We start from the raw sequence: 10937 nt of genomic DNA on the forward strand, positions 1-10937 counted from the left end.
TAATATATATATATATATATATATATATATATATATATATATATATATATATATATACATATATTTATTTATTAGTTAAAACATTTCATGCCTGATCACAACAGGGCGACACCAATCAAGATTCATACCTTGTGTTTCCTTTTCTCTTGTTTAGCTTATATATTAACATCACGGATACCTGAAGCATTCATATGTATACATGCATACACGTACGTATATATGATACTCATGTTAAGACCCAGTAGGTTAAAGGCTTGTAAAACTAACTATTCCGAGTGTGTATATACATATACACACCCATACACACACACACACACACATATATATATATATATATATATTATATATATTTATATATAGGGTGTATGTGATATGTATATTTAGGTAGCGTATCGACTGATAAATAAAAACATACATGAATTTCTGTGCAATGACAGTTACTTTGTCAATCTTGGAGTATTTTAGATTTTGCACGTATCGTGTGGCTGTGAATAATGGGATTTGGAACGTTACGGAATGAAATGGAGAATGCTTCTCTTTCCTATTTACCAAATGGAATATTTATCTGCCTGAAGAATTTTGTTTACGTTTCCAATCCTCCTCATCAAGAGGACTGCTTGGTGGTCGACACCTGCTGTGAAGGAGGGAGGGAGGGAAAGAAAGTAGTCAGGCGTAGAGAGAGAGAGAGAGAGAGAGAGAGAGAGAGAGAGAGAGAGAGAGAGATTCTTGTATTCATCTCGAATATTGATGCTCTTATACAAGATACGATTCGTCTTCTATTTCTAGGTATAACAAGCGAGATTCTTATATTCATCGTGAATATTCATGTTCTTATCAGAGATGCGATTCATCTTCTGCATTTAGGCATAACACGCGCGCGCGTACACGCACACACACACGCACACGCACACACACAGAGTCTTGTATATTGATGCTATTATAAGAGAAACGATTCGTGTTCTGCTTCTAGGTATGAGAGAGAGAGAGAGAGAGAGAGAGAGAGAGAGAGAGAGAGAGAGAGAGAGAGAGAATTGATGTTCACATTAAAGATGTGATTCCTCCTCTGCTCGCCCCCGCTTTTTTTTTTATTTTTTATTTTTCTCGAGTTGCGATGACGACGGCTCCCTCGCGCGTCCCTTCTGACGCGAGATTGCGGGTGGCTTGAGGTATGGAACCATTTGCGGTCTGGAAATGGTCCCATGTTAACGACGGATGTATGGAAATGAAACAGCTTAGACCCCCTCCGGTGATCTCCTCAGTGATTTACATTAGTAGCAGCTATCCGCATTATTGTGATTGTTACAATGAAATGAGGGATTGGAGGAACGGAGCGGGGAGGGGGGGTGGGGTGGGGGGGGGGGGTCGAGAGACCTCCTCGTGACAGTTAGTTACGTCGCCGTAGGGAATTGGAGATTACTTGTGTATCAAATCGTAATCTGTGAGATTGTATTACTTTTTACTGCTTTTCTTTCATCCGTGATAAGTCGGGGCGATGTAATGAGAGTTGAAAGAAAAGTCCATTCCAGTATTTTCAATGTTTTTCTTGATAAAGGAAGAAAATACCTCATATTGATAAAGTTGAGTGAATGGGGTCTGAGAGAAATGTCGTTATTCATATAAGAAATATCATATACCATTTTTAAGGAAAAAGTGCGATTATATTATGTTTTACTGTGTATTTGTTGACATACTTATATACTATCTTCTTCTTTCCCACCGTCATTCCTACATTAAAGGGTCGGTTGCCTGATGCACCCTCTCCACTACCTTTTATCAAAGGCATCATCCACCACCAAACCTCTTCTCTCCATATGTTCCTTCACTTTTTTCTCGCCATCTAATTCTCTGTTTCCCTCTCGATCTTCCTCCTCTAACAGGCTCCTTCCTATAGCCCTCTTCACTCTCCCCTCGTCATCCATCCTCAACACATGCCCATACCATGTCAATCATGCCTCTCCTATTACCTCTGAACTCTTTACTGAGCCTGCCTGCCCTTCTTCTTATTTCGTCATTGTCCAATCTCTCAAGCAGCGATATTCCCATAATCCACCTCAGCATTCTCATCTCTGTTCTCCAAAGATATACTTCCTCTTTTCTTCTTAGAGTCCATGTTTCCCATCCATACATTAACACTGGTCATTATGCATATATATATATATATATATATATATATATATATATATATATATGTATTGTGTGTGTATTTGTCATTATATAGATACTATATATAATTGACATTATATGGATACAGTAAAATTAATCATGTACGCTCCAGGGGACAATAGAGAGAGAAATTAGAAGACGTGATATCTGTTAATCCTTAGTAAAAATGTAAAATGAATAATCATCATTAACTAATGGCTTCTCATTTTAAAAAAAACCTCAGTGATATACATTGAAATGATGTGTATTTCATTTCTTTCTTGACCTTCTTTATATACCTTCTTGTTTAGGCATATTTGATGGTAATGAAGGTTTTCATCTTATGGTGATGTAGTTTTTTTTTTTTTTTTTTTTTTTTTTTTTTAAAGGAGGGTGAAGGTGGATCCGCTACTTGCTATAATTAAGATGGCATTTTATTTCCTAGAACGGACAAAAGAATGGAATAACAAAAGATAGTGTTGATGCATAGAGAGAGAGAGAGAGAGAGAGAGAGAGAGAGAGAGAGAGAGAGAGAGAGATTCCTTCTATTAATCGCAAGCGAGAGATCCAGTTCTTGAGAGAGAGAGAGAGAGAGAGAGAGAGAGAGAGAGAGAGAGAGAGAGAGAGAGAGAGAGAGTCCTTCTATTCATCGCAAGCGAGAGATCCAAACTCCTCTTCTTGTGAGAGCACAGTAGAGATCATTCCCGCAAAGGAAAACGACGTGAACCTATTCCCTTTAAAATCAGTTTTTCCTTTGCGCACCTAGTCAGTGACTTGTGTGCCCAGTGATTAGATGACTGTGGTGGGTCGTGTCAAGGGTGGCAAAGAGTTTAGACAATTGATGCAGAGCGTATGGCTGCAAACCCAGGCCGCCCCTATCCGATTGATGGCTGACACACCATGCACTATAGCACAAGGACAAATGTTATTTCTGGACATACTATGGCATGAAAGATGCGACTGAATTGGCTTCATGTAAGAAGGCTCATCTTACACTGAGTCGCTAGTGAATATTCATTTTAATATTTTTTTTTAAATTGAATGACGGTTTGCGTTTATGTTGCCGAGTAAATCCTCAAAGACCCAACTTCACCTGTTTTGTTTTTTTTTCTCTCTCACACACAGCAATTCGAAGTGCTGAGTCAGCATGAATTGTCCGAAAGAGTTTCGAGTGATCAACTTACGTCTTTCTTTGGAGGCACACTGGAGTATGACCATTCTTCATGGCGATCCATCTGTAACGTAAGCAAGGACAATTCTCTTTTATTTTGATTTTAGAAGTGCAGGTGTGATTGTGTTTATTTATTTTACGACGTTTTTATTCTTGAATGATTGTTTTTATACCAATGTATGTACCTTATATCATTTTGTGTTACTCGTTTATATGTAGTATGTATACATTTTTTGCATTGTATAATGTATGTGTGTATGTATAACTTTTTTTGTATTGTGTAAAGTATTTGTGTAGAGTATAGAATTTTGGTTAGTTTCATTGTATTAGAATTTTCATAGAGATCTCTGATTTTACCCAGAGAACTTCGTTAAAATTCCATCTAGCTCATTCACAAAACTCCCCATTTAAATATACTTATATATACCTAAATATGAACCTCTGAAGAAATAATGCATTTCTTTTAAATTATATTTTTGCACAGTGCAAATATTCTCTCTATCAACAGATCCGCGATGAATTACTAAAGGAACTGAGCTCCTGCGCCGTCCTTCTGGAAGCAAGCGTACGGACGTATGGAACTCCTTCCTCTGTGTCACTAGGGTCCTTGCCTAATCTGAACCACCCTCGACGTCCCTCTACATCGCTCGACCCTTCTGCTCCCGACAGGTCGTCAGACGCCGACCTTCAGGAGACCCGGAAGTCCTTGTCTAGTGCCAAAGCTCTTCTGAGGCAGATGGACAGCCAGTGCCAAAAATTGAATGGGGTTGGTTTGGCCAGGTGAGGGAAGTCTACTAGACTTTTATTAGCATGCTTTCCAAGTCATTTTCGTAAATATATTTATATATTACTGTTTATGGATGTGACCTCACGGGTGTATATATAAGTTTAATGTTTGTGGATGCGAAGTTTAGTCATGGCTGTATAAATATGTTTAATGTTTATGGGTGTGAAGTTTACATTCGTAGATGAGATATACACGTTTGAAGAGATATTATTGAAAATTGAATTAGGTTACTATGCCAAGGTGAGGAAAATTAATTAGATATTCATTCATGTGAATGAAACATCAAGTATATGAATGAATGAATCAATAATTAGAAGTTATCTAGCATTGTGAGTATCAGGATTATTGACGCCGATATCATTTCTTAAAGAAAAAAACTTCAAGTAAATGAATAAATTAAGTTAACTGAAAACAATTTACATCTCCAAACATACATAAAACAGAATTAAGACTAGATTTCTTCCAGGCAGGTGAGTTTTGCAAATATATGTACAAGCTTGCTATTTATGGTATGATCATTTTTAGTTCACATACGTAAGTGAATAACACAGATATGATATTGTTATAGTGTTTCATATTTTGGTAGTTTATGCTTTTTAGTTTTCAAATTTAAACACGTATTGATACGCTCATCCTAAAATTTTTTTTATTTTCATTCTGGCAGGTCATGGCTGGGCGAGTGCTCTGAGCTTATCCACAGGGTCGAAATGCTCCTTGACCTTTTGCTGAGCCAGAGAGCGTCAGATTCCCATCGACAGAAGATGTATCAGCGGGAGGCCAACTCGGTAAGTCGGATATATATATTTATTATATAAGTATTTCTGTCTCACATCAAAATCGAACCCAGGTCTTTCATTTGAAAGGCAAGGACGCTACACACTGAAGGACCTGGGTTCGATCTCGACGTTAGTCAGAAATATGTTCCTGTTCCACATGCGAGTGTGTTGACTACGTCTATTACATAATATATATATATATATATATATATATATATATATATATATATATATATATATATATACCATAAATATATATACATATACATAATATAAAATTATATATATATATATATATATATATTATATATATATGATATATATACTTATATCTCAAACACACATACACACAACACACACACACACACACAACACACACACACACCACACACATACACTCTCTCCTTAATGTCAACCTGGTTTCTCTTGACGCGGTTTTGTTTCCATAACATATGATTTTTTTTTTTTTTTTTACTATTTTGTGTATCATAAAATTTTGTTTTAACTTGTGAGCCATCGTTTTCATTCGTCTTATACAACACAATTATTTAGTATAAAAAGGAAGCGAAGGAGCATCGTGACATATTAACGTCTTGGAAGATTTTTTCCTGAAATGGCTACTGACCAGGAATATCCATGAATGCACTAAAAACACGTGATTATGGATAATAATTGTCTTTCATATTTGCTATATAGTATCATTTTGTGATTTTTCTGTTTTTAATGTAACTCTGAAAATAATTCTTTATAATTACCCCTTCATTTTTATTTGGGCCAGTTTTGGGCCCTATTTACTATATATATTAGTTACCGCTGCGACGTTTGTAATGTGTTACAAAGAAAACGGACCGAGATAAGTTTTATGTGGGACTTCAGTAATGTGGGATTTTTTCTTTCTTTTTTGCCTTTGGCTTTGCGTTAATTCAGCGGAGTCTTAGAAAAGGGTATTTCTTATTTGAATTAAATGTGAGAAAGTTAATATTGCAACATTCCATAAATTTAATTAGGAGAAAATCACGTATACGAATAATAAATTCAGTGGTTTTATTTTAATTCTAAAATTTTGTAAGGAGTTACCACGTATTCCTTACACTAATCATGAAGCGTACTCATTGATGTCTTGTATATTTTTCACTGTGATTTAAAATGCTAAATTTTCTTTTTGTTAAATTTCAGTACATTTATTTAGATAGCGTTTCATAATGTCATTCTTTTCTTAGATAAACGCACGTTTTTATGTTTATGCAAGTACCACTTACAGGTTGTCTGTATGTTACGCTTAATTCAGAAGTAGAAGTAACAAAGACCTGTCAAATATTAGTGCGATATTTATATTAAAATCTAGGGAGATTTTGAAGAATAGCGGTCCCATATGAACCTGGGACCTTTATTCTTCAAAAGGATAAAACTGGGGTCTGTATTGTTTAGTGGAGAACAACCGCCGAGGAAAACAAGTAACAACATGATTGGCTGTCAATGGTGAACAAACCTAAAGATAAGCAAACAACTGCTTGTTTGGTTGTCATTACCAATGTTATATTCATAGGGGAGTGACTGCATATCCGCGGACGATTGATTTATGTGTGCTGTCAGTAAGGCCGGGGCGGAACGGCGCTTCGTGCCTTATCCGCATATTCAAAGATTCTTGGCAAGCATGGCATGTTCTGGCAAGAGGTAATGTTGAGCTGCGCGCGCTAGCCACAGGGGTTACAGTAAGGCTGTGCCGGAACTACGGGAGCTCCGACCGCCGTGTCCGTGGATCTGTATTCTTCAAAAGGCCCAAACTGGGACCCCTATTCTTCAAAAAGGTTGTATGGGACCGCTATTCTTCTAAAGCTCCAACTCTAGTAGCCTGAATGGATTTCATGAATTGTATTATATGACCTAGTACATCATTATCCATAAAAGTTTAAGTTTAAAAGAACGTTATTTTATTGAATGTTGAATTATAAAAGTTTATAAACTCAAGTTATTTGTTTACTTTTGTGAATTTTGTATTCAATTTCCAGTAGCTAGAGCATAATGCTAATTAATATTTTCTGAGGTTTTACTTCTCAACTCTATATTAATTTGTTATTATTCTGAAGTTTGTTATTATTCTGAAGTTCGGAACCCGAGTCAGTAGATCATTATAGCGTTGAAGTCCTATTCGGTATTTAGAAATCAAATTTAAACAGATTTGAAACCTTTTGAATATTTTTCCTTATCCTTTGTAGAAGATTACAATAAAATGTACAACTGAATTATTTTCAAGTATCGTGAAATGCGTTTACATCTGGCGGCGTTAAAGAAGTATGTTATAACATCCACTTTCATATTAGCTACTAAAAAATGTGCATTTCAGGGCCGTGTCTCATTGATTTTCGTCGATAATAAAATCTTACCAAAACATCGGATATGGATCGTATTTTGGAAATAGCTACATGAAGCCACAGCTTAATTGGCAAAAATTTGTAGTGATGTCTAATGTTAATTGATTAAGGCACCTATCAGGGTAAATCAGAGAAATTTAAAGGGAAACTTAGCTAAATCTAGCAGGCTCGTAGACAGAGGCTAGTACAACGTCATTACTGAAGGCCTTCCCACTCATTGATACTGTAGTATGAATGACTTTATTAGACACCCCGCCCATATACTTTATGAATGAATACTCACATGTTGGTGGTAGTAGTAATAGTAGTGTAAGGAATTCTTTAAATTGTTTCACACACCTAAGTAGAGTACAATAAGGGAATGGTGAACGTAAAATTGTACTGTGAAAATAGTAATATTTCCATATGTATAACTACCAAATTCCTTTGCTATGATATATTCATTTGCATACACCAAATTCTTATTCATTACCTGTGGCATCGCCAATGGGAACCGTAATATTATTGTCATTCTCAACAATGATTTGCCTAGCCTTTTCTTTAATACTTATTGTACATACGAGTGAGTGGGTCAAATATCCGTGTTTCTACGATTATTATCAATCTACTGATGTCATTGTTTACATCACAACTAGCCTCTCACCGAGTGCTTACTAGATTTAGCTAAGTTTCCCTTTAATTTCGTTTCTTTACTCTTTAAAGTATTTTAATTATTAACATTGTACATCTCTGCATATTTTTGCTAATTAGGCTGTGGGTTTAAAAAGCTATTTCCAAAATAAGATCCATATCCGAGGCTTTGGTAAGATTTTATTAACGAAAATCAATTAGACATTGCCCTGAAATGCACAGTAGTGAGTTATCACTTTGTATTGTCTACCATAAATATTACATTTTCTTTGACTCATCACAGAATATTTTTATGCCATACTAAGGTAAACCTTTTGCTATATGTCTGTCACGTAACTTTTAAATGCTAACGATCGTCAGTCGCTAATTAAACTGAGTTATGAGTCCAGGTCTTTTCTGTATTTGTTATGTAAATTCTTTTTCATTTATGGAAAAATGTAGCGGCTATTTCAAAAGGTAAAATACACCTTTCATGTATGTATATGTTAAAATTATGTTTATGTCGAGTATGCAAATAGGTAGGTATGCCATTGGTCTTCTGAAGTTTATTGAACCGTTGCTTATTTTTATATATATTTCAGCCTAAGTTTTTTTTTTTTTTACGTAGTCAATTATTTGAATGCTTTAGAGATCAGTGGTGATTTCATAGTGGCAAAATTTATCATTTTATTCCGCGAAACTCGCGTGTGCTCTCGGCTGAATACGATTAGGAATAAATCCTCTTCAGCATTTGGATGTATTTAAGAGAGAGAGAGAGAGAGAGAGAGAGAGAGAGAGAGAGAGAGAGAGAGAGGGGGGGGGGGGGGGGGAGGGGGGGGGGGGGGGGGGGGGGGGGGGGAGATCTTTCACTCCGTGTTTGCAGTTTGTTTGTGTGTGTGTGAGAAAGAGAGAGAGCTACTGGTATTATCGCTCTTTTTTGCAATTTTAGTCGTAAGTGTGTGTGTGTGTGTGTGTGTGTGTGTGTGTGTGTGTGTGTGAGAGAGAGAGAGAGAGAGAGAGAGAGAGAGAGAGAGAGAGAGAGAAGGGTATCTTCAATCCTTGTCTTCAGTTCTTTAAGTTGTGTGTGTGTTTGAAAGAGAGAGAGAGAGAGAGAGAGAGAGAGAGAGAGAGAGAGAGAGAGAGAAACTGACTATCTTTGCTCCTTGTTTTCAGTTCTATAAGTTTGTGTGTATGTGTGTTTTTGAGAGAGAGAGAGAGAGAGAGAGAGAGAGACTATCTTCTCTCCTTGTTTTCAGTTTTATAAGTTTGTGTGTGTGTGTGTGTGTGTTTGAGAGAGAGAGAGAGAGGAGATAGAGAGAGAGAGAGAGAGAGAGAGAGAGAGAGAGAGAAGTATTTAATCGATAGAGTCCGTTCCATCAAAAGAAACTCTACTATTATCGGAGCAAACAGACAGGCCGACATCACCCCGCGCCGGAGGAAAATTTGGACGAAGATAGCGGCAATACAAGTTTGCTCGTCAGCGCATTTTTTGCAGATGACGGCTGACGACGACAGCCCCAAGTTGTTGTTGTGTCTCGTCGTGCGATTTCGTCCGGGAAAAGTGTGACACGGACTTCCTCGCAGGCAAATGTGACTCATAGGATGAAGGTGTAGAGATGGGACGGTGACTTAGGTAAATACGTCTGGTTTGTGGAGAGAGAGAGAGAGAGAGAGAGAGAGAGAGAGAGAGAGAGAGAGAGAGAGAGAGAGAGAATTTTGGATGGATGTAAAATTCCATAACTGAAGAAATATGGTAATAATTTGGAAAGTACCCAAAGAATTTGGAACATTTACATCAGATTAAAAGACTTCATGTTTTGGCTTTATTATTGTAATAATAATAATAATAATAATAATAATAATAATAATAATAATAATAATAATAATAATAATATAATGGAAATTAATTAATTATTATTTTATTAATATTATTATTATTATTATTAGGTATTATTATTATTATTAGTTATATTATTATTATTATTATTATTATTATTATATCAAATACGTAGAATGGCTCTCAGGCTGCTGTTGAGTTTATATTGCAGTTTCTCAGTCACTCAATATAAACTTATTGACTCCTAGAGGCCATTCTTTTTAAGGAAATATATTTGAAAGGGTGCTCTTCCGAAACCTTTTTGGTATTACTGTATATATTCATAAAATGAGATACAGATACGCTTAATTGTTAGCTTCGTAATGTCGCTTGCTTAGGAATGACGTTTGGACGATGAGTATCTGTGGATCAGTTAGCATAAAGACTCGGAAGCCGATGTAACATGTTTGAACAAGTCTTACCCAGTCGACATTGGCATTCCTTGGCAGTCACTCAGTCCTTCCCATCAGGCAGTTCCAAGTTTCTCTTTCTTGAACTGTGTCTCGTCAGTCAGTCCGTATGTCTTTTTCACACAACCCTCTCGAAAAAAAAAAAAGAGTGAAAAAACAAAACTTGCTGCTTTCAGATTGCACCGCCGCCAATTGCGATGAGATTACCTGTCTCTGCAGAAGTGGTTTACTTTCTCCGTCGGTCAATTACAGCTTCCGCCTGGAAACTTCGTCTTGAATGACCAGGACGTTGGTCAGCGGCTGTTTTGTTCCGTGAGGTATTTTTCTTCCTTAGTCTGTCCTCTCCTAATGTCAGGGCTTGTGGTATGTCGTGGGATCATCTGACTATTCGATCTGAATTTGTTGCTCTTTTCCCTACTGCAGTGCTGTATACACACACACACACACACACACACACACACACACACACACACACACACACATATATATATATTTCTTAGGGCAAAATCGTCGATTCAAGGAGGGAAAAAAGTATAGTACAGCGACAGGAAAGTCGTGCATGATCCAGAGATCACAGAGGTCACAAATGAAATGGGGATTCCGATATGATTGGGCAAACAACGTTCATTTGAACGGCTCGACTTCATGATCAGGATGAGCACGAAAATTTGAATTCGCGTAACAGTGAATTCAAATGAATTTACACACACACACACACACATTCATATTTGTGTGTGTTTGTGTGTATACACGTGAAGTAAATACGTTCCACAAACTGAATGCTATAGTGTTTC

At 36.6% G+C, this 10937-nt stretch overlaps 1 protein-coding gene across 3 annotated transcripts in view; it reads left to right on the plus strand.

Annotated features, from left to right (window-relative positions):
- Positions 1-10937, plus strand: part of LOC135221652 (puratrophin-1-like) — a 543050-nt gene that overhangs the window by 217242 nt on the left and 314871 nt on the right. For all 3 annotated transcript variants that reach the window (XM_064259346.1, XM_064259345.1, XM_064259344.1), the window contains 3 exons: positions 3268-3384; positions 3822-4093; positions 4765-4885. In XM_064259346.1, the coding sequence (XP_064115416.1) occupies positions 3268-3384; positions 3822-4093; positions 4765-4885 (510 nt within the window). The remainder of the gene's footprint in view (positions 1-3267; positions 3385-3821; positions 4094-4764; positions 4886-10937) is intronic.

Source organism: Macrobrachium nipponense, chromosome 3 (genome assembly GCF_015104395.2).
Source record: "Macrobrachium nipponense isolate FS-2020 chromosome 3, ASM1510439v2, whole genome shotgun sequence".
In the NCBI taxonomy this organism is placed as follows: Eukaryota; Metazoa; Arthropoda; class Malacostraca; order Decapoda; family Palaemonidae; genus Macrobrachium; species Macrobrachium nipponense.